Source organism: Mirounga angustirostris, unplaced genomic scaffold (genome assembly GCF_029215605.1).
Source record: "Mirounga angustirostris isolate CCGP_5_RB_7025 unplaced genomic scaffold, mMirAng1.0.hap1 SCAF_7, whole genome shotgun sequence".
Classification (NCBI taxonomy): Eukaryota; Metazoa; Chordata; class Mammalia; order Carnivora; family Phocidae; genus Mirounga; species Mirounga angustirostris.
This window is the reverse complement of record NW_026991715.1, coordinates 61,936,964-61,962,197: the sequence shown is the minus strand read 5'-3', so window position 1 is coordinate 61,962,197 and position 25,234 is coordinate 61,936,964. Positions and strand designations below refer to the sequence as shown.

The following is a 25,234-nucleotide window of genomic DNA, read 5'->3' as shown; positions in this document are numbered from 1 at the left end:
TGGAGGATGGAATGGAGATAGGCGTGGAGGACGGAATGGAGATATGCATGGAGGCCCCTCAAAGATAACTGGGGTAAGATGAGGGTCTGGTTTCAAATACTGATGAGCAAGATAGAAAAATGGACCTTAACAAATACTAACAGATTTCCCCCTGCAAAATGTTGCTGAAGCTCCCAAGTTAAAGACTGTTGGATCTCCTGTGTCCCAAAAGCATCTGGCGTGGAGCAATTCAGACTACTGTCTTTTGAATACAGGGACCAATTAATAATTCTACCATCTGGAATGCTCCTCTCCTATCTTCCTCCTTTCAATACACATCTACTGGGCACTAACTACATGTCTTGTCCTGGTAGCTAGGGATCCAAAAGCAAGGAAGACAGCTAAGGAGCTCAGAGTTTAGTAGAAGACAGATGGACACATAGATAATGACCCCAATGCCGTACAATGCTGTAAAAGGTGTGTATGAGGTGGTAAGTGCACAGAGGAGAATTACAAAGTGCCTGGTTGGGATGGGGAAAGCAACATCTGACTCCATTAATGTTTTCATAATCTAAAGGAACTATCACCACTTTTTGTTGTTGTTGTTGTTGTTTTAAAGATTTTTTTTTTTTTTATTCATTTGAGACACAGAGATACAGAGAGAGAGAGAGAGCATGAGCAGTGGGAGAGGGAGAAGCAGACTCCCGGCCGAGCCAGGAGCCCGATGTGGGGCTCGATCCCAGGACCCCGGGATCACGACCTGAGCCAAAGGCAGACGCTTAACCATCTGAGCCACCCAGGCGCCCCTCACCAGTTTTTTAATGACACACAACATTGCCAGTGACATTTCCCATTAACTTAGCTGACGCTACACGTAAATTGTTTAAAATATCTGTCAGAATAGATCACGTAACAGATTCTGTGAAATTCTGTTTAATGTTGTGAATGTTAAAGGTAAAACCCATTTGGAGAGTCCTGCTTGCTAGCCGGGGCTCACCTATCAATCACTGTGATGAAAGTCATATTCTTACTTTTCTAAGTTTCCACTGTTAAACTGATTCTTAGCGTTGAATTTCACCCTGGAAGTAAACAAAATGCAAATATCCCAAGACCTACTGGGGTCAAGCACACACATACCTGCCACAATAAAAACCTTAGTTTTGTTTTTTTTTTTTTACATAGTCTCTTCAGACTTCTTGCCATGCCTTAGTCCGCTTTCAAATAATTTTCCATTAACAGGCAGGAGTCCCCACGGTACTCCACCCCTCCACATCCTTCCTGTACTGGGTCACTTAAAAATAACTAGCCATGAAGCATTTTAAAATTTCAGCAAATTATTTCAGTGGAAAAATCACCGGCCCTCACACTTGTGGTGAGGTGGAGAACCAGGGGAGACCTCAAAAGGTTTTCAAATAAGAACTTTATCTTCTAGACAGTACAAATGTCTTTACTCGCTACCAATGATCTCTTTCTTACCTTCTTACTAGAAAAATCTGTTGGCAATATGTGACCAATCTGAGGGAAAATGCTTTTTATCTAATGTCCCACATTATGTGACAATGAAATCTATTTTTATGAATTCCCATGCCACATAAATATGTTCACTTAGAAATTTGAGCTTTTCCTGTTTCCAAGGAGCTATTTTGCATATTAGTTACACTGTGGTTAAATAATTATTTTGATTAATTATATAAGATATACAAGTCTATTGTGGAAAATTAGACCATATAAATAGGCATGAAGAAAATGAAAATAACCCCCAATTCCCCGAAGAGAATCAGTATAAACAGGTAAAACCTGTTTTCTTTTTCTCAGAATTTTCAAAGCATAAATTCATATATTTCTCTCTAAAATGCCTATTGTCCGGGGTGCCTGGGTGGCTCAGTCAGTGAAGGGTCCAACTCTTGATTTCGGCTCCGATCATGATCTCAGGGTCATGAGATCGAGCCCCGAGTCGGTCTCTGACCTGGGTGTGGGGCCTGCTTAAGATTCTTTTTCTCGGGCGCCTGGGTGGCTCAGTTGGTTGAGCGACTGCCTTCGGCTCAGGTCATGATCCTGGAGTCCTGGAATCGAGTCCTGCATCGGGCTCCCTGCTCAGCGGGGAGTCTGCTTCTCCCTCTGACCCTCCCCCCTCTCTTGTGCTCTCTCTCATTCTCTCTCTCTCAAATAAATAAATAAATCTTTAAAAAAAAAAAGATTCTCTTTCTCTATCCCCCTCTGCCCCTGCTCCCCCTCCCCCCCACCTCCAACTCACGCGCACACGAGTGTGCTCTCTCTAAAAAAAAAGAATTCTCTAATTCGGGGCAGCACATCTGAAATCAGTAATATGGGCAATGTGTATGGGCAGGTCTAATGTTTAACAAGGTCTCCCTCTCCCTCTGTCCCTCCCCACCACCCCACTCGCTCAGGAGGTCTCTCTTTCTCTCTCTAAAAATAAAATAAAATGCTTGTTGTCTATAAAACACTTTACTAACTCATTGCCATCATCTAAACTGGCAAAATAATTATGTAGATATTCCTTAATTTAGGTAATTAATCTTTATAGTTGGATATCAAGGTTGTTCCTAACTTTTCATTATTAAAGCCAATGCCATAATGAGCATACTTGTATGAGCATCTTTGCACACTCATTCAGTTGTTTCCTTAAGACAGAATCCTAGAAGTGGCTTTGCTGAATCACAATAGACATAAGGTCATGATTTTTACATCACAGGAAATACATAGCTCACAGACTGTTTAAAACAAAACAAATGAGAAGAAGAATAAAGGAATCCCTGATTTCAAATAAAACATAAAAAACAAATATATCTTTATTTGAAAAACACAAAGGAAATCTATTAAACTATAGCTTAGCTGTTAACAAAACACAAACCCTCAAACTAGACCATGCTTAGGGCTCTGTCATGTTTGCTAAACTTGTGCCTCAAGAAAAGACATTTAGCTTTATTCAAGAGGCTCCTTGTAAAAAGAACTCTGTGGGCAACAAATGCAATGCCATATAATAGTCAGCACCATCCAAGAGAAATATAACGTGCACCACAAATGCAAGCCACGCATGTAATTTTAAATTTGCTAGTGGCTGCATGGAAAAAAGGAAAGAGAAGCAGGTGAAATAAATTTCAATAATACATTTTATTTGATGTGGTGTCCCCAGAATATCCCTTCAACATCTAATGGAATAAAAAAAATTAGTGAGATATTTTATTATTATTATTATTATTTTTGGTACCAAGTCTTTAAATTCCAGCATGTATACAGTACGAACACAGCACGTCTCAGTTGAGACTAGCCGTGGTCGAAGTGCTCAAAAGCCACCTATGGCTGGTGGTACCACATGGACGGTGCAGGACTATGGCAGAGGTCAGCAAACCTTATCTGTAAAGGACCAGACAGTAAATATTTTAGGTTTTGCAGGCCAAGAGGCAAAATCAAGGATACTGTACCCTTTGCCTGGGTAGCCCATCCAGGGCGGTGAACAGCTTTGCATCTAAGTGCCTCAGCCAGAGACATTCTCAGGAGACATTTTCAGGATGAAGACTGGCCAGCCCAAGGAGGTGGGGGGGGGGGTGCTCCCATCACTGTAACCTGAAACCCAGCTAGCCCCTGTCTCCTCCTAAGAGCCAGGTCAGCACAACTTAGGCAAGTGGCTTGAAAGGACAAGACTCGGTGACTGAGATTTCCTAGACAGAGGTTCTACCATTCGTTGCCCTGCATGTGCCACAGTGGAGACCCCAGTGTGTTGGCAGCAACCAAAGTGGCCATCAGCGGGGAAAGGGGCCGGGGGGCGGGGAGGTACTGAACTTGGTCTCTGCAGCTCACTGTGCCAGCCTATGTTGGTTCTAGAAATAAAGTATCCAGTAAGGGAGGATTCACAAAGCCAATTGCATAGTAAAGATTCTGAGAAATCCTGTCATAAGGAAACCTGTTTCACTTGCAGTAACTTAGCCCTTCCCAATATTTTTTGGTGTGAACCCATTTTAACAAGTAACAAACACCAAGGCACACAAGTGGATATTCCTCTGAGAGACACTCTCTGAGTGACTCACTCTGAGAAACTGCTCTAAGTTAATTTTGTAAAGCCCCATTCGATACCAGGAAAAGTTCCTCACAGTAAACTTTAATAATAGAACTAAATTCTTGGGTTCCTTCTCAGGTTCCCATCTTTCATTGTTCCATTTTTACCCAAACACCATGCCTGATTATTTTTTCAACATATTTCTGCTTCTCCCCTCCCCATACTCATGTCCCTCCAAGGCTCTCTACAACCTAAAGTACGTGGTTGGCCCCGTCTGCCTGTCCAGTCTTGCCCAAATGTTACTTCCAACTTGAATCCAAATGTCCCCAACTTAAGCCAAAATGAGGCTAGTGCTTCCTTCTTACCAGTTAAACTTGGTTTCTCTGCCATGGACCACAGACCTCAGATGTTCCTAAAACTCTGCCTGACCACAAAGCCAAAAGTTCGTCGTCGTCCCCTGAACACATACAGCCTTTACTAAGCCTCACGCATCATCAGAGAACTCCTTCAAATACACTACCTCATCTCCTCCCTACAAAGGCACTGGGAGGACCACAGAGACTACACCTTAAACTTCTGGCATAGGCCTTGTATGGCGCTTTGTGGCCACTACTCAAACTTGCCTAGCAAATAAATGAAAGCATGAAGTGCTTAGTCAGGCTTCAGTGAAGGGGGATCTGGCTTGTGAGCACATTTAGGCTTCCCAAATGACACCAGAGGTTAGGATATATATTCAAACCTTTACAGGCAGAAAAGCCACACTAATCCCTTCCTGATTTATCATTTCGGTGCATGAGCCACATCACTGAAGTACTCCACTGCTAGTGAATTAATTCATGGCCAAACTTCTATTTCCTTTAATTTATTTTTTTTAAGATTTTTTTATTTATTTGACACAGAGAGACAGCAAGAGAGGGAACACAAGCAGGGAGAGTGGGAGAGGGAGAAGCAGGCTTCCCGCCGAGTAGGGAGCCCGATGTGGGGCTCGATGTGGGGCTCGATGTGGGGCTCGATGTGGGGCTCGATCCCAGGACCCTGGGGTCATGACCTGAGTCAAAGGCAGACGCTTAAGGACTGAGCCACCCAGGCGCCCCACTTCTATTTCCTTTTAAAAGACACTTTATCCTCTACATATTGTTCTCTAAAGACAAATTTAATGCACTGTGATTTTCCCAGCGAAACTGGATGTTTTGCTTTTTAGAAAGCACTTTTTAGGGGCACCTGGGTGGCTCAGTTACATGATGGATATATAAATATGCAGCTCCAAAACTTTAAGTGACTTTTAGACAAATGTGCAAAAGAGATTACAAGGTATCTGGAAAATGCTTGCCTGGATTTTACTGTGATGTCATTAGCAGCAATCCTGAGGAATTTGGGGACAGGGCTCGCAGGGTGTGTGAAAAAGTAGACTCTGCAAGACTTCGCTAGCCAACAAGGCTGCCAAGTGAAAAGCCGATAGATCTTCCTTTTTTTTTTTTACTATTTGTTTTTTTAAGACTTTATTTATTTATTTGACAGAGAGAGACACAGCGAGAGAGGGAACACAAGCAGGGGGAGTGGGAAAGGAAGGAGCAGGCTTCCGGTTGAGCAGGGAGCCCGATGCGGGGCTCGATCCCAGGACCCTGGGATCATGACCTGAGCCGAAGGCAGACGCTTAACGACTGAGCCACCCAGGCACCCCAGATCTTCCTCTTTTACTCAAAGTGACAGAGAATCTCCAAACAAACCTGCCTTCCAGGACCCTAAAATAATCTTCAAATAAAATGTTTTGTCCGAACACCAAGACTAGAAATCTCATTTATTAAAATTCACAACAGGGTTAAATTTTAAAATAGAAGGAGGACATAAGAAATTCAGTAATATTCTTTCAGGAGTTCTGTCTGTCAGCCAAAATCACTCTCATTATCAAAAGCCACAGGGAAAGCCACGATGAGGGAGGGAAGGTCTGGCCCCAGGGATACAATGTTCTCTCTCAGGGGGAAGGTTAACAATATCCCCAAGGAGGCAAGGCAACTGTTAGCAACATTAAAGGTAGGAAAGAACAAGTATCCTAACCTTCAATTATTTTGTTTTGGTCTTTCTAAATCACAAAAGGTAACACAATCAAATTTAAGGATCAGTGAAAATTTGCCAATCTCTAGCCACTATGAAAGAATATGAAAAATGAAAAAAACCCTGCCAAAAAAAGTAAATAATGTTGTAGTTGCATGAAGAAGTGTGTTGTATGACTTTTATCAACCCAAGATCTTGTGGCCCAGAGGGGCTGCAGGAAGAGATAAAAACCAACCAAGGTAAAGATCAGCTGATAGTAACATCTGCCATCTTTCAAGTATACAATTTTTAGAGTAAACCCTTCGAAAGCCAAGCACTGAGTTTTCCCCTTTCTCACATGGTCACGATATTCCCTATATTTATATTTAATTATTATCAAAAGGTCAAAGGCTCATAATATATGATACAACACAGACATCCATATACCTCCATGCTCTTGCAAATACGCACCCAGCAAAGACCTTTGAAAACACAAATAAAGGCCAATATTTTAGTCTGGAAGCTATCACTTTTTTGTTTGTTTCTATGGTGGTATTGTAAAATGCAACATAAGTCAGTAAAAGTTTGTAGGAGCAGTACTACCACATCAATCAAAGGTGCACATTGATTGAAAACACATCCTGATTTCAGAAAATGTAAAACATTATAATCCAAGTATGATTAAAATCAATGGTACATAGTAATTTTGGGCATTTCTACTTTGTGCATTCAAATGAAGCTCATTGATCATGGCCCAGGCACTCCAACTAATCATAACAAAAATTATCCCTAGGGAGAGTAAATTCCACCAAAAAGCATTCAGAGTCTAGTGTTATTTCCAAAAATTAGACAACCATATTTGGCCACATTTATTTCTGTACTTTATTCACAAATGAGATTATACAGAAATTTATGTTTTATGTTGGGTTTTCAGCTAGTTACAAAACCACCTTCAAATGCAAGTTGGGTATATATTACAGAGAACAGTTTTTCATTACGGTGGAGAACTTGGGGAAAATACCTTTATCATGGTGGTTAAAAGGACTCTCACTTCTTGCTTTTTTGTTTGTTCATTTGTTTGCATGCGCCTTCCCTGCCTTGACAATTTATTCACAAATGTCATGCTGATGGTCACTGCAACATTACTTAAAATTGCAAAGCAAAACTCCATATTAAAACAACCTAAATACCCAACAGTAGGAAAAAGTTTGTTATCTGTGTGATAGAAAGAATGTTGTACAGTCATTAAAAATAATGTTTTCCGGGCACCTGGGTGGCTCAGTTGGTTAAGTGACTGCCTTCGGCTCAGGTCATGATCCCGGAGTCCTGGGATCGAGTCCCACATCGGGCTTCCGGCTCAGTGGGGAGCCTGCTTCTCCCTCTGACCCTCTCCCTTCTCATGCTGTTTCTCTCTCGCTCGCTAATAAATAAATAAAATCTTTAAAATAATAATAATAATGTTTCCCAAGAATATATATTGGCAAACAAAATGCTCACAATATAATGTTCTATTTTAAAAATCAGGATCCAAAACTCTACATACAATATGATCACAAGTGTGTCCCACTTTTAAAATGTCTATTATATACGGGTGCCTGGGTGGCTCAGTCGGTTAAGCATCAGATTCTTGATTTCAGTTCAGGTCATGATCTCAGGGTTGTGAGACTGAGCCCCACAACGGGCTCCATGCTGGGTGTGGAGCCTGCTTAGAATTCTACTTCTCCCTCTTCCTCTGTCCCTCCGCTCACTAAAAATATAAAATAAAATAATAATAAAAATGTCTATTACTTATATGCATGCACAGAAAAGTCTTTGAAGGAACTCTTCCAACAACATGGTTTTCTCTGAGGGATAGGATTTCAGGATATTTTAATTTTCTTATTTTATAATTCACTTTGATTTTTCAGATTTCACACAGCAAACATTATATTCCCTTTTTGAGAATGAGTTTAAAATTTAATAATGTGTTTATACAATGGTGCCAGAACAACCAATCACTTGTAATATAACTCATGGAATCAGAAAATATACACTATCTATATCCACTCACTGATTTCCTTCTCCCCTGCTTTAGTGAGATGTAACTGACAAATAATATGGTGTAAGTTTGAAGTATACAAAGTGATGATGTGATATATTATATGTTGTGAAATGATTACCATGATAAGGTTAATAAATCTATCACTTCACAAAGTTACTTGTGTGTGTGTGTGTGTGTGTGTGGTGAGAACATTTAAGATTTACTCTCAGCAAATTTCATTTATACAATATAGTATTGTTAACTACAGTCACCATACTGTACACATTAGATCTCAGAAACATTATTTTTATAAATAAAAAACTACTTTAAAAAATGTTCTGTTAACATGGCAGTTTATACCAAAAGGAGAAAAATGAGTAAGCTGTGGATTTATTTACCTTTCTGTATACATTTTAAACATTCTCTTTGGGAAAAAAAAAACCAAACTTTGAATCTTTAAAGCACAAATATCAATTTAGCTGTATCTTTCTTCTGAAAAAAATTACCTATTAATCTCACTCTCATTTATTTAGTATTTATTATAGTCAAAGGAGCCATACAACAGAAAGGATTTAAATGTCAAAGAAAAACCTCTTCACTCATCTATCCTTATAGGTAATATTCCCCCTCATTTAGAGTAATCTTCCAACTATTTCTCAAGGAATTTGTCATCCACTAAATATTGTCCATAGAAATTTAAAATCTTGGACTCATAAAGATGCCTACAAACTAGGCAGAGAAGCTACCTGGTTCGCAAAATGGACCATAAAATGAACAGAATATCATCTGTAGTAGTAATCAAACTTCCAACTAATAGGCTATTTAAATTGCCCTCACTTACATGAAAAAAATGTAACTGTGGAAAAGTTTAAATACCATTCTTATAGCATTTTAGTCTACAAAACACTTTTCACCAAGATTATCTCAATTTAATATTCCTACTTTCATTACAAGGTAGGAATTATCATACCCATTTTCCAGATAAGGAAATGACTAAGCTTGAGAATCCACAGCTTATTAAAGGTGGAGCTAGAACTTGAACTTGGGAATTTTGCCTCAATATACTATGCATTCTGTACCATTCAGCCAGTTGGAAAGCCACTGCATCTTCACTGCTATAAGACAAAGACATGGCAGGTGAACAGGAAAGAGGATGGTCTCAGCTCAAACTGGCATGCTGAAAATAAACTTTAATTTTTTTAATCGAAGTATAATTAACATACAGTATTATATTTTCAGATGTGCAATACAGTGATTCAACAATTGTATGTATTATTCAGTGGTCATCAATATAAATGCACTCTTAATCCCCTTTATCTATTGCACCCATCCCCCACCCACCTCTCCTCTCTGGCAACCACCAGTTTGTTCTGTGCATATATGAGTCTGGTTTTTTTGGTTAGGTTTTTTTTTTTTGGTTTTTTTTTTTTGGCTCTTTTTTGTTTGTTCATTTGTTTTGTTTATTAAAGTCCACATATGAATGAAATCATATGATATTTGTCTTTCCCTGAGTGGTTTATTTCACTTAGCATTAAACCTTCTAAATCCATCCATATTGTTGCAAATGGCAAGATCTCATTCTTTTTTATGGTTGAGTAATATTCCATTGCATAAATATACCACATTTTCTTTATCCATTCATCTATGGATGGACACTTGGGTTGTTTCCATATCTTAGTTATTGTAAATAATGCTGCAATAAACACAGAAGTACATATATCTTTTCAAATTAGTGTTTTCATTTTCTTTGGATAAATACCCAGAAGTAGGATTACAAGGTCAGATGACAATTCTATTTTTTATTTTTTCAGGAACCTCTTAAATGTTTTCCAAAGTGGTTATACCAATTTGCATTCCCACCAACAATGTATGAAGGATTCTTTTTCTCCATATCTTCATCAACACTTGGTATTTCTTGCATTTTTGCTTTTAGGCCTTCTGAGAGGTATGAGATGATATCTCATTGTGGTTTTAATTTGCATTGCCCTGATGATTAGTAATGCTGAGCATTATTTCATGTGTCTGTTGGCCATCGGTATGTCTACTTTGGAAACATGTCTATTCAGATCTTCTGCCCATTCTTAAATCATATTGTTTCTTTTTTTGGTACTGAATTGTATAAGTTCTTTATATATTTTGGATACTACCCCATTATCAGATATATCATTTGCAAATATCTTCTCCCATTCAGTAGGTTGCTTTTTTGTTTTGTTGATGGCTTCCTTCACTGTGCAAAAGCTTTTTATTTTTGTGTAGTCCCAATAGTTTAATTTTGCTTTTTTTTCCCTTGCCTGCGGAGACATATCTAGAAAATGTTTCCACGGCTGATGACAAAGATATTACTGCACATGTTTTCTTGTAGGATGTTCTATGGTTTCAGGTCTCCCATGAAAATTAATTTTTATAATAACATTCACAGGAGGAAACTAGAGCTAAAGCGCTACAGTCACAGGATACTATTGATACTACTCTTCAACCATTTGACTACAAATTCCAGACACAAGAGTTCATCTGTTTTGTTTTGTTTGCTGACCAAACAAATACAAGAAGATACTTTGGTGCCCAGAACAGAAAGACTGTGTACAGTTGGCAAATATTATTCTTGGTTGCCCGATATTTCAGACAACAGTATTCACTGCTCTGGGTCAGGGGAGACTATAACCTAGGTAGACCTAGTGGCCAAAAAGCGGTACTATAAATCAAGACACTGAGGATGTGGACTCACATCAAGATACAAGAAATCTCATCGTCAAGAGTCTCAGTATAAGCAAGGTCTCAAATGGCAGAGGGGTGTGCCTTCTACATCTTCAGTGCTGAGCCCCTTCTGGTGCTGGAAGTCAGCAGCATAGGAGAAAGATGGAGTGCTCTGGAGACAGACTGACCTGATCCCCAACATCCCACTCTCCACCATGACCCAGCTCTCAGGCCCTCCGCACAGGGCCAAGCAGATAGAGATCATAGGGGTTATGTGAACTGGTTCTAATGCTTCCCTTATATAAATATGAGCCCATAGCTTTGCTTTGTTGACATAATTCCATCGGTCTGGAGTGGGAATAACAACCTGTTTTATGGCCTTTACGATTGTGGCCAGATCATTCTGAGAAGTTTTCCACTCAAACTGCAAATGAACCATGACAGAGAAGAATGAGACTGAAGACAAAAACTTTTCCCTCCTGGTTATATGTCTCTAGCTCCTAGCTATGGCCAAGTTCAACAAATGCTAAGTTACTAAACTAGGTTCTATTAACCAAGCTAACCATTTAGTAAAATTTTGCCCTGGGTGAATTATTAAACCACTCTAGGCCTCATTATCCTTATCTGCAAAATAAAGAGGACACTGTCATCTCAGGATGGTTGTCATGATTAAATGAGATAATATACATAGAATGCCTGGCTCTTTAACCCAAAATTAGCACTCAGTAATGGTAGCTCTTCCAACCACATAATATAAAACAACATGTATAAAAAACTAACAAGTTAGTATCCTAAATGAAATCATCTAATTGTATTTTGTTTTACTTTCTAAGAAGGGCTAACTTATGCCAGGAGAAAGATGATTGTTTTAAATTAAATACTCATAAACTAAGATGATAGACAGATAGATGGGGGTAGGACGAAGATAAAAGGAGGGAGAGAGAAAGACAGACATCAAATATGAGGAAACTATCTAAAATAAAAGTTTAAACCTAATCCATTTTGTAAGAAATAAAATGGGATTCACATCTCAGTGCCCTCAAAATATACACCTTGCCACTCAGTAGTAAGATAAAGATAAACACCTGTAAAAAAAATCTTATGACTACAAAAGTATACCTTTGCTTTATTTTGTTCAAAAACACCATATTCAAAGATGCTCAGATTAAACTGATAAAATAAGGATTAATTATGATTTGACTTCTTTTATCATTACTGAATTAGAAGTAATTAACAAATAAATCTCTAGAAAAAAAAGAAACAAGATAACTCTTCTACTGTTTTGAAAGGAGTTTTACTGATTACTATTTAGATTCACTATTAAAACTCATTGTTGAGTAGTAATGGCCACGTAGATTGTTATAACCCTTACCCCACTCTCCAGCCCAACATGCACACACTGAGAACAATTAGAAAGCTGGACACAACACACAAAAATAATCCATTTGAAAGCATCAGTGAGCTACCAAGACCTAAGCCAGGGCCTAAGGAATAAAGACACCTTAAAGAAGGGAAGTAAACTAGTGAATCTGACAGTCTTTGAAGTTTCTAAGGAATTTGTCAATTTCTAAGTAGTACAAAGCCAAGAGGCTAGGAGGCCATTCAGAAAGTAGCAGCTAAGAGGCTGGAAACCAGCGCTGAGTTTCTAGCAGTCTCATGGGGATGGAGGAGACTAAGGAGAAGTTTCTGTAAACACTCAGAATTCCAGATAATCCCCTGGAAAGGCTATACTTCAGAAATTAATGCAAACTGGAAATGGACATAGTCTCACAAAACCTGAAACCCAGCTTTCACCAGCTCAATCCCAGAATGGATTAATGTACCATAACCCCACATTTATGCCTGCAAGAAAGCAAAAGTAAACCCTCTCTTAAAGGAAAATAGCATCACGCAGAGCCTTAAATTATTTTTTTTGATTCTTCATACACAATGTCCACCATTCAAACGAAATCATAAGGCATGCAGACAACTACTAGCTTACTGCAGAGTCCTTGTCAAAACTGACCCATAGAGGCCTTGTAACTCTCCAACCTGAAATTCCCATTTTAAGAATGAATCAACTCAGACTCAAGAACAAACAAGACAGGAAGGGTCAAAACCTTGCTTGTCAAATGGAAACAGTATGTTGAAGAATGTAGCTGGTCTGGCCTCAGGAGCATCTCAGCTTTACATTTCAAAAAGTAGCAAGTTCCTCTGTGGGGAACTTGATCTGTTCTGCTGCCTAAAGCAAAGCCACTGACTCAATGGGACCTCCCTACAGTACAAAAAGATTCCCTAAATGTCTGTGCCTGGTTCACTGATGGTTTGGCTAGGCTGAAACCTAGTGGTATGCACTGCATGCTGTGGATATTCAACCTCAGTGCCAGCTATGCAGAAGCAAAAGGAGATGTAGTTGCTCTGGTCAGGGGGCAGGACTCAGGCTTTTGGGCTGTTGCCAATGGTTAGGTGTTTGTTTTCCACTTGGAAAGCTGCAGCCTGGTAGATTAAAGAGACCCTTCTTTGGAAATATGAATAACCTAGAAACAAACCATGTCTGCTGACTGAATTGGGTGGCACACTCATGTAGATGCCCACAGGAAGGGCTGTGAACCTACTGGAATCAAGTAGGCTGATTCATTGAAGCTGATGGAGCCTGACTCTATTTCTAATGCAGAGGATACCACTGCAGGGCAGATTTGTGACTCTTGCCACAAGTGGACCTGTTTGTCTTACAAGGGAAGGGGCCATATCACCAGGGCTGTTACCCCCTACCACTCCTTGCAGACTGGCTACTTCAGACCTCTGAACCCTTCTCAGTATGTTGATAATTTTCAGGTAACTGGTTAGCTGTTTCCAGCCACACCACTGTGGCCCTTGAAATGAATCTGTGTACTCAAGAATGGACTGATAGTCCACCTCTCTCTTCCTCATTCCCCCCCAGTCCATACACTTTAGTAAGGCAGTTCCATCACTGAAAGCAGGCATTCCAAAAAAGGAATCATTCCTTCTTGGCTACTTCCTGGCTAATAGGACAAAAGTGGAAAGAATTATAAGCCATTATATAAGTATATTTTGAAAACTGAGGATTCCATCTTGAGCACTGCTGGACATGATGTATTTTTTTTCTTCCTAGCAGCACCCCCAGGCCAGCCTGGTTGATATACACTCCAGGTGGCAGCATAGCTGAAAGAGGCATCAGGGATTCAAGCTTAACTCTGAAAGTTTTATAAAAGTGCCCTCCCTTGTCCCTCTTGCACCCGACCCTTCCAGATGAAAGTTGTGGGTGTTAAGTAGGGGAAGAAATATCTCAGACTCCAGAAAGGTATGTGGAGGACAGGACATCATGATTTTTTGTCTTTTAGAATTACCCCTGCAGCCTTCCTCCAAAGGGAAAACATCCTGCTACGGCAATTTGAAACTGCTACAAGCACGCTCTATTTTTACTTTCTGCTACATCTTTTGTGATCCACTTGATTGTGTTGACCACAGAGCAGTAGGAGAGGGTCCCAGCTCCTGCCCCTTCCACACAAAGCACTTCTGGATATCGTCCCCATCCCTATCCATATCATGGGCAGACAAATGCCATAAAGAAAAAGATAGCTTATAGTATATTAAAGTTTTAAACCTCTCTTCATCAAAAGACGCCTTTAAGAGAGTAGAAAGGGAAGCCCGAGTAGAAAACGTTTGCAATATATGTAACTAACAAAGGACTTATGTCTTCATATGTATTAGAAAATTGTACAGACACTTCCCAACTTAGAATGGTGACTTACGATTTTTTGACCTTAGGGCAGCACAAAAGCAATACACATTCAGTAGAAACCAGACTTTGAATTCTGAAGTTTGACCTTCTCCTGGGCTAGTGATATGCAATATGACCCTCTCTCATGATGCTTGGCAGTGGCAGGAGCCACAATTCCCAGTCAGCCACACAGTCACGACTAGTAACAACTGAAGTACTAACAACCATTCTGTATTCATACAACCATTCTGTTTATCACTTGCTGTAGGGTCTTTAAGAAATCACATGAGATATTCAACACTTTATTATAGGCTTTGTGTTAGATGATTTGCCCAACTATAGGCCAATATAAGTGTTCTGAGGGGCGCCTGGGTGGCTCAGGCATTAAGCGTCTGCCTTCGGCTCGGGTCATGATCCCAGGGTCCTGGGATCGAGCCCCACGTCCGGCTCCATGCTCTGCGGGAAGCCTGCTTCTCCCTCTCCCACTTCCCCTGCTTGTGTTCCCTCTCTCGCTGTGTCTCTGTCAAATAAATAAATAAAACCTTTAAAAATATATATATATAAGTGTTCTGAGCGCATTTAAGGTGGGTTAGGCTAAGCTATGTTTGGTAGGTTAGGCGTATCAAATGCATTTTTGACTTAGAATATTTTTAACTTACAATGGTTTATCAGGACATAACCCCTTTGTAAGTCGAGGAAGATCTCATCCAATAGAATATTACAAAGAAATGAAAATGAGTGAACCACAACATCCAACAACACAGATCAATCTCACAAACATGATGTTGAGGGGAAGAAGCCTGACACAAAGGAGTGCTTATTACATGAGTCCGTGATGAAGTTCAAAAATAGGCAAAAGCAATCCCTAATGTTATTAATAAGGATGGTGGCTACCCAAGCCTAGGAGTAGTGAAGAGGAAGGGACATTAGGTTAGTTTTTGGAGGGCTGATCACTTTTCTGTATGTTTGCTATACTTAAAAAATAGGTTTGCATTTAATTTATTGTTGAAAGAACAACAGTCAAATAATTTTTGAATCTCAGAATATTACAAAGTAAAGGAAAATTATGAACATGAACCCTAAACAACACAGGAAGCCAATCAGGACCAGAGGACAGAAATTAACGTGTTAAGTCAGTACTATAAGGTTCACAGAAGCCTAAAGTTAGGGCAAGCAGAAGTTAGGAGAACACAGAAGCAGTGAGGAACCGAAAAGGCACAAACATGCTAAAAAACAGGTCAACCGGTACCAATGTCCTAAGATCAGCTAGGTTGCAAGAAAGTGCTAGAGTGAGACTCACCCTTATATTGCCTTTCAGTAGTCCCACCGTCCCCCCACCACACACAGAGGTGACCATTATTCAAGACAACTTGACTTCGTATCTCTCCCTTGCAATCAAAAGCGCCTAAAGCAAATAATCACATAGCAGAAACCAACTAACCCTAGAAAAGTTTAGCAATACTAGAGAAAGCAAACTACACCCTTGCTTATTGAAACCTTAGTAATTGCCTTAAAATAACATTGACTAGCTGTTAGGTCTCAATTTATTTTGAAAGACTGATGAAACACTGGTTTACAAAAGATGCCCGACTGTTGCAGATCTACGCAAAATACCGAGAGAGAAGAAGCATTAAGGATGTCACAGGAGGAAGGACTCATTCTTGCTCTAAACAAGGCTCTTCGGCTACACAGCTGTAAAAGTTTGGAAAATGGACTTCAGTAAAGCAAAGAAGAACCCTCAGGAAGAGAACCACCCATAATTTAATTTCTCATAGAGTGAGGTCAAATCATGAAAATATCTTTACCCCAGGATCACAGCTAAACAACTGATTTCAAAATTTCTTTTCTTTTGGATTTAACATACTGGAATTTATTTAAAAGCTAATTCCACCACCTTTATGTCTTCTCAACCACTGTCTTGAGCTTTTTCCTTTATAATGATATCAAAGAAACAAAAAGATGAGCATTACAATAACATACATTAAAACAGAAGCACGTTACATACTTGTTCCAAGATCATCCTTTTAATTTTGTTTATTTGATAGAGAGAGAGAGAGAGAGCACAAGCACACAAGCAGGGGGAGCAGCAGAGGGAGAGGGAGAAGCAGGCTCCCCACTAAGAAAGGCGCCCAATGCGGGGCTCGATCCCAGGACCCTGGGTTCATGACCTGAGCCGAAGGCAGACTCTTAACCGACTGAGGCACCCAGGCGCCCCAAGATCATTCTTTTCAGAGCCACATCTAGTACAATCTTCAATGCCACACAAGGTCTGTACAAAAAAAGAAAAAAACTTCCTTATTTACAATTAAAATAATACAATATGTGGGACTTGCTTTAAAATAGTCTAGGGGTAAAAAAAGCATGTGTGGAGGGAAACAGAGATAACAAGAAAGCAGAAAGTTGGAGATTGTTGAAGCTGGGTGATGGGTATATTGGCATTCCCTGAACTATTCTGTTTTGTGTTAAAATATTTTTAAAGAGGAAGGCAGGAAAAAAGCTTCCTAAATGACTGAAGTAATGAAAACAAAAAACAGAAAGCCAAAGAGGAATTCTATCAGAAAGGATTTCATAGAAACACCAGCTGACAAAGGAGTAGACTATTCACATACTATGTTAAGAGCCTGGCGTGGACTACTGCCTGTGAGCCTGGCAACAACCTGATGATGTAGGTACCACTGCGATGCTCATCTTCAGGCAGGGGTCCAGGCTTAGAAAGACAAATTGCTCAAGATCACGGATCTGGTAAGCAGCTGAGTCGAGAGAGAAACCCTGGCAGGTTAACTCTTGAATGGAACCATACACAGTACTACCATCAATCAGACCTGGAAGCTGATAGTCCTAAGGTGAAAAGAAAGAAAATCCATATTGGATGTGAGCAGCCTCTTATGCCCACAATGTGTGGGCATGGTCTCATCCCGGCTTCTGTAAGGAGTCAGGATGTCACTTCCACAATGAGCCGCAGGCCAGGCTACCACCTCCACGTTCCCACGTTGCTAATCCCAGGAAACCTCCTAGCTTTTCAATCTTCCCTCTTTTGAACGGCACTAATCCCACTGTTTACATTAGTCACACAAATGGCATATGGGCTCATACATACAATTCAGGAAATGAATCAGGCACTGTCTAAATTAAATCAGACCAATGACAAAATAAAACATTTCAGGAATCTGAAAAGAATGGAAAGTACTAGTAACCAGAGTCCCTCAGATCCCAGCATCATGGGTCTCCGCCAGGTCACACTGCTGAGTATGGGAAGAGTTAATACAAGAAACTGCTGCTTACATTTAAAAAAATACAGCCCTAAAGGATTGATGAATTTTATTTTTAAACATAGCTTTGTAAATGTCGTTTTATCTGTGTCTTCTCAGATCTTACGAGAATTCTAGCTTTTATTAACTTACTCCTACTCTGATGCCATAAGTCATGGGAGTAAGTTGGCCTCCCCAACTTCCTCATTTCTTCCTTTATTGTTCAAAAAGAAAAGAAATATTTAAATAAACACTGATCAACTCAAACTTGTGTGTGTGTCTGTGTTTCTCTGCCTTCTCCTTAAAAGTATATCTGGGGCATTTTGCATTCACTGTGAGGAGTTTTAAGGAAAAATGATTTGAGTCTTTATTTTTCATTGAATCATTAAGTTTTTCAAGTGCCAGTAAAAAGGAAAAGTGAGAATATGTGCTTTCTGCATCTCTGTTCCACCTACTGATACCAATGTTTTCTCAAACAAAAAAAGAAATCCTGCTACTGTTTTTTTTTTTTTCCCTGAATATACACGCACCCATATTTGAATTCGTTGGGCAAAAAAGTTCAACTATACCCTTTGGTGGAGCCAAAATAGTGCATTTATAACTTCTCAATCAGCTCATTATACCAGCCGATGTGTAATGAATAATTTTGGAATAATGGTTAATTTTCAGAATAATGGCCAAATATTATCAAATAAACAAATGTTTGTCACAGTACTATAGTGACACCTAACAAATATCAGCTTCCAGTTTCATTTAAATATTAATTAAGATTTTACGATATACACACTTGGATTAAGGTAAACTTACTTCAGAGAAAAATTTATACAGTGATTAACGTAACAGAATAATTATATATACTTGGTCCTGAAAAATAAAGCTCCCTAAATCATACACAGATTGGATTTACAATTCACAGACTGAAATGTTAATGATACAAATAAAAATCTGTAAACTCCAAAATATGTAAGTGCATAACAAATGTTTTGTATTTATGATAGAAGATAACAAATGTAACAAACACACACACATATACACATAATATCTGTTTCCTACAGGACAAATGAACAGGCATGAAAACACAAAGCTACTTTAAAAGTGTGAAAATTAGGACTAAGTAAAACCTAAGTAAAGCCATATTGTTTGTCAATCTGGCTTCTTTCATTACAAAATAATCTTAATGACTAAGTTTTTACATTCTACAAAATTAAAACTACATTGGCAGCAGCACGCATAGTTATTGAAAAACATGGATAAAATCAACTTAAAAATATAATCTGCATTAAACACACAGCAATATCAATTGTTTGAACCAACTATTAACATTTGCTTGCTAAAACCAGAAACCTGTGGTCATCACACACGCTTTACAACTTATCATCACCCAGTGAGAAGAAAATATTAAAATATGTTTAATTCCCAAAGAAAAAAATTATGTTACAATAATATATATAGTAAGGTTTAGTGTAGCCAAAATTAAAATAACTACATTTTGCGAATCCATAAATTATTTTTCATTTAAGTTTGAAAGAATGATTACAAAGTTCCAATAATAAATCATTTCTCTTCCTTAGATTATATTTTAAAACTTTTTATAAGATTTAGTAAATATTTTTATTCCATTTTCCCTTCACTTATGTTCAATAAGCAAAAGTTGAAGAGGAAATATTGAGCTGGTTATTATATATTAATTAAACAACATAAATGAGACTGAACATCCACCATCCACACTCTCCACCCTCCACAAGTATTCCAGGGCTTGCATACAGCTCTGCCTAATTCCATAAAACTATTAAAACCCTCCACTTGTGGTCATTAGGAAGGCTAAAATGACTGGCTGGTAACGAGGTGACAGGGGAAATCACATAACCTTTAATCCCTTTAAAATTAAATCAACATGTTTAATTCAGCACAAATATGACCCGTATCTACTACTTTAAGCCTCCAGAACTAAGATGTTTGACCCCAAAAATGACTGAAATCAGAGTGAACAGAACATTTACCATTACCAGGAAAATAAGAATAAATACGGCTTTGTTCCTATATGTCTCTCCTGCTAGCAGGGAAGACACATTCAGTCACTTAAATGGACTAGACTAACCAATGTGTACTTTCACCTAAGTACAAATATTTTTAAAGATCCCCTACTGAAGGAGATGAATGTTATGTAAAATTGTTTGTTTAAACATAAGTCTCATTTTTCTTTAAAAATGCAATGGTCTGCAATTATGTTTCTCAAGAATTACAACTGCCCTATAAATAGTTTTTAAAGGGAAACAAGAATAAACAAAATAGTGATTCACATACAATCCCAACCCCCATCCCACTCAGATTTTTAAATTTCTTTTTTTTTTAAGATTTTAGTTATTTATTTGACAGAGCACGCGCGCACACTAGTGGGGGGAGAGGCAGAAGGAGAGGAAGAAGCAGACTCCCCGCTGAGCAGGGAGCCCGATGCGGGGCTCAATCCCAGGACCTTAACTGACTGAGCCACCCAGGCGCCCCTCAGATTTTAAATTTCTTGAAGCTCAATCAACTTAAGTAGATCCTTCCTAAGGCACTCGTCAACGTTATTCAATCTTCATACCTGGAGTTGGTCTTTGATCATCTCCATCTCCCTAGAACGCTTTCAGTCTCAGTGTTAGCATAGGTATAAATGAAAAAAGTACTAGCAATTTCTAAGAGCTGAAGGGAAGTTCAAATTAGATGTGATAATGGAGGATTACACAGAGCCTGGCACACAGAATGTACTTATTAAACCCAAATTCCCATTCCCCTTGAACACTTTTACCTAGAATGCAAAGTAAGTTTTTCATTTCACATAAACGTAGATTTCTTTAGAAAGTACCACCAACACACAGGTTCAAGAAAAGGAACACTACTTGAAAATTTTTTAGCGGAACTCATTTTGATTCTATCACCATAACTAAAAGTACCCAAAAAGTAGCCACTATGGAAACTTGATCTGAGAGCCTTGCCATGAACCAAGGACTTACCAAAGTGAAATCCTTGGGACATTCTTGAAAAAATGGAGCAATGCAAATATTCCTTTAACCCAGGCACACTTGGAAAGTGAAAAACACCTTTCTTTTTTCTTAACTGGAAACAGTTTTTAAAAACCACTTTAACAGTGGTTTAAAAAAAAAAAACTTAATTTTTCTTTTGTCAACCAACTTACTTCGAATTATTTAGAAGAAACAAACCAATGAGTGTTTTCCTCTTATTATATAACTTATGAAAAACACAATCAGAATTTAAGAATTATTTGAAGGATAAGTAGCATTTAAACTGACAAGAATGATTAGAGGCATTTTAGAGCAAAAATTACATTAACTATAACTGTCAACAGCATTACATCACACTCCAGTGTAAATAAGAATGTCTCCTCCTCTAGCAATGATGTTCCTATTGGTTTGCACATCTGCTAACCTAACTGATTTATTAGAATGTCCACTTTGATCACCTGCTTGTGTTTAGCTTCTCAGATTCAGTAGTTATTACAGAGACTGGTAAACTTTAAATCTTGTGAAACAGTCTGTCACATTCTCTACACAGCAAAAGCTCACACTGCTGTTACAACATTAGAAACAGGAGATGTCATTATTGGGAGGCAACTTGAAACCTTCTCAGCCAAACTCTTAATTTTTAAATATTAAGAAATGGATTTCATTCACAGAAAAAATAGAGAGACTGTTAAGAGATTTGTGTACTTAAGTCACAGCAACATGGTGGAGGAAACCCACTCTGCCTCCCTAAATCCTGTTTCAAGCCCTAACCTTCAACTGTGTTTACAGGGTTGAGAGAAAAACTTACTCAGAAAGCTCCAGGAGCACATTTGGAGGAACAGACCTTAAGATGGTCCCTGCTCAGTGCCTCAACTTTGCCAGTTTCAAGTCTAAGTACTTGAGAAAATGTGAGCACATAGGAACACAAATGAACTGAAAGGGAACCAACTGCATAAACTATAGGTTTAAGGTAGAAGCTGCTTCTTGTTTCTTATCTTTGCAGTTTTTTCTTAATTCTTCAGACACATCCAGACAGGCAGGCTAGAGAAGAGCATCAATCCGCTAAACTAACCTAAGTCACAGAAGCATGCCTAACAGAAAACAAAATTTGACAGATTTCCCAATCCAATTCCTAATCCATTTTGAAATGCTTATTCTTTATATCTCAGTTTTTCTACGTACACCAAAGCTTCCAATTTCTATCCTCTTAAAGATGTACCAAATGAGTGAGAAATACTCATAACCTGTATGGCAAACAAAATTTTTTTTTTCCCCTAGGATGACCTGTTTAGGACTTCCATTAGAAAGTGGCATAAAAGTCACACTATTGGAGGGCTACATTTATGTCTTAAAGTGTGATGTAAAGAAAACTGTCCTGAAAAGGAGAGCCCAGATAACTTCCAAGTAGAAAAATGTAGGTTTTCATGTTAACTGGTCAGACAGCTAGGTAGGTTGCAGCAAGTAACTAACATCTTCACACCCCCAGCTAAGGAAGGAAGGAAGGAAGGAAGGAAGGAAGGAAGGAAGGAAGGAAGGAAGGAAGGAAGGAAGGAAGGGAGGGAGGGAGGGAGGGAGGGAGGGAGGGAGGGAGGGAGGGAGGAAGAAAGAAAAGGTTATCTCCTGATATTAGTATAAATAGAAAAAATAATTTGGGATTAAGTCAATGATATATATCCAGGGTAATTTAAAGAACCTATTTGCTTTTACACATAATAACACTTAAGAACTTATTAGTTTTGGCTCCTGGGGGGCCTTGGAACACATACCTTTAAAAAAAACAACCTCACCAATAGAAAAAAAAATAGATACTGAAAAAAATCTGCTTCCTCAACACCCTTTTCGTGCTCTTAAATTTTAAAATGCATGACTTGAAATTTAAACTTATATTTTCAGTATCTATATCTACAAAATTGAAAATCAGTTTTTCAAATAACCCTCAACATGCCCTCAAAAACCAAAGGGTGTATTTTTTAAATTATCAGATTTATGTGCAATATAACAAGTTTAATCAATTAAGTCTGTTAATGATTTATAGTGAAACCAAAGTGGAAAAAAACAAAACAAAACAAAACTTCTGGTTGATCTAGTTTGAACTCCTCTTAATTTTACACATTGTTTTATGAGCCCCAGGGGTTATGTAGGCATCTTATTCATCATCCTATCGCTAGCGCCTCCCACAGCCACGCTCTTGCAAGAGAAGCTGTTTGGTCTGACTTGCGGGGGAAATTCAGCTGCGAAACATTTTATGCTACAGCAAATACAATCAGCCTCTTTTCTTCAAGGTGGAGATCTAGAAGCGAAATGAGAACATTTGGGAACATAAAATGAGTCTGCTCTAACTTTAATAACCCAACGGTGATTGGAAAAAAATATAAATTTCGCATTTGCAGGAATGGGGGGGGGCAGAAGTTACTAAATCTAGAGGGTTTGTTTTTTCCTCCCCGAATGCATACACAGCAAAACTAATAAAATTATGATCCAGGATAAAAAGGTCACATTTATTTTCAAAGCATTCATTTAAAAGTACAGAGAAGCGTTCTTTAAAAATGCCCACAGGTTTAAACATAGCAGGAATGCGGCTACCAAGGACTAATCCTGAGGGAAATGCATACATATTTACCTCCATAATTAGACCCAGCAGGTCAAATGTGAACAAGGTAAACCGACATAAACCACAAAACACTGAAAATCGCCAACAGAAAGTGCCTGTCCTTCCTGGGAGCCCCCGCTTATTCCTTGCACAGCCAGCGATCAAACATGTGCACGCAGAATTAAAAAACCCCACACACGCACCAGCCGGGTAAGGGAGAAACCAAACTTTTCCAAATAAGTTAGTCCCGTCGTGCCAATCTAAACCCAACAGGTGTCAACACACGTCACCACACTAAATCCTTCCGAACTAGGTCTAGATAAGAACTGGATGGTTCGCAATGAAGCTGAAAAGACCCGACCGCTTTCAGGGTCGCGAAAGAAAGAAAGCGGAGCCTCGGCTCCAAGTGATTACATGGAGATGAGGGAGGGGGGAGGATGGAGACGCGGCGGCGCGTGGAGATGTCCTGCCCCTGACACCGCGGGGGAACCTTGGATCTCGCAGTGCGGTTCCCGCGTCCGGTCGAGCCCTAGACCTCGAGGGTTAGAAGAAGAGGGAGTGTGCCGCGGCCGCAGGGAGGGAGACCGAGAAGGAGGGCGCACGGTACCTGCTTGTCCAGCGCGTCCCGGGCGCCGCCTTGCCCGACCCCGGCCCTGGGCGGCGCGGGCGCCCGCTCGCAGCTGCAGCCCTCCAGGAGGTACATGCCCGCCGGGCGGCCGCTCTGCTCGCCCTCGAAGTAGAAGAGCACATTCTGGTAGAGCGCGAACCACTTCTCGTGCCAGCGACTCGCGTCGGCTGCCTTCTTGCTCAGGAAGCCGCGTTTGGTGCCCTCCTTGCGGGCCAGGAAGGCCAGGTACAGGGCGTGCCCCTCGTTGTAGCGCACGCTCTTCTGCATGGTGAGGGCGCGGGGGGCTCACCCGTGCCTCGCAGCCATCTCCAGGCCGGCTCGCCCCAGGGCGCGCCCGCTCGGTCCCGGCTGGCGAAGGGCGCCCCCTTGTCTGACGCAGCGCGCAGGGCACCCCGCCGGCCTTCGGGGCGCGGCGCCGCGCGGGTCCGAGGGGGCGCTTGGCTGCGGCCCGGCCACGTTCTGGCCGCGACCGCCGCCCTCCCGGCCGAGCGAAGCCCGGGGAGCCCCCGACGCCCGCGTGGAAAGTGGCCCCGAGAGGGCGCCCCGCCCCGCCGCTGCTTCGCCCGAAGTTGCGGGAGCCGGAGCCCGCGGCGGGCTGGGGCGGCGCGGCGCGCGGCAGCCCGAGGAGGACTGCCCCTCGGGCAACTCGCTCCGGGAGACAGAAGGTAAAACGTCACGTGGGAGATCAGCTGTAATCGGCTTGGAGACCGATTTAAAGGGCAAAGTCGGCGCGGCGCCGGTGACGGCGGCGCAGTCGGCTCACCCCGGCGCGCGCGTGCCACCCTCGCCCGCCGGCCGGCCGCCTGCCGCCCCTGCTCCCGCGCCGCGATGGGCGGGAAGCCGGGAGGGGCAGGCGCGCGGCGGCAGCGCTCACCGGCTCACACGCGCGCCCGCGCGCACAGACCAATATATATACTCACATGCACACAAATGCACGCTGACCCAGCGCGCACAGTCGCCACACAGTGCTCGCATTTTCACAAGTACACACTCCCACGACGTTCACACGCATACACACAAGAGTACCCATACACACAATACTTATACACACAAAATTTGCACTCATGTACAAATACAGCCACATGAGTACTTCTCACAAAAATACAAAGTCATATACAATTACACACGTAGGCAACTACACACGTGCACACACTTATACGTTCACCTACACACATTAACAGACACAAACGATACACTCATACACACAGTCACCCAAACTCACACACACTAGACACATACACTCAACATACACACTCATGCCAATTACACATAAATACACACACATACACATTTATACTCATACATT

The 25,234-nt window shown here is 40.4% G+C and overlaps 1 protein-coding gene across 3 annotated transcripts in view; it reads right to left on the bottom strand.

Moving 5' to 3' along the window:
• The window catches only part of RASGRF2 (Ras protein specific guanine nucleotide releasing factor 2), a 238,355-nt gene extending 213,647 nt beyond the window's left edge, over positions 1-24,708 (bottom strand). For all 3 annotated transcript variants that reach the window (XM_064596309.1, XM_064596310.1, XM_064596311.1), the window contains exon 1: positions 23,908-24,708. In XM_064596309.1, coding sequence (XP_064452379.1) covers positions 23,908-24,195 — 288 coding nt within the window. In that variant the 5' untranslated portion in view covers positions 24,196-24,708. The remainder of the gene's footprint in view (positions 1-23,907) is intronic.
• Positions 24,709-25,234: the final 526 nt, after the last annotated feature.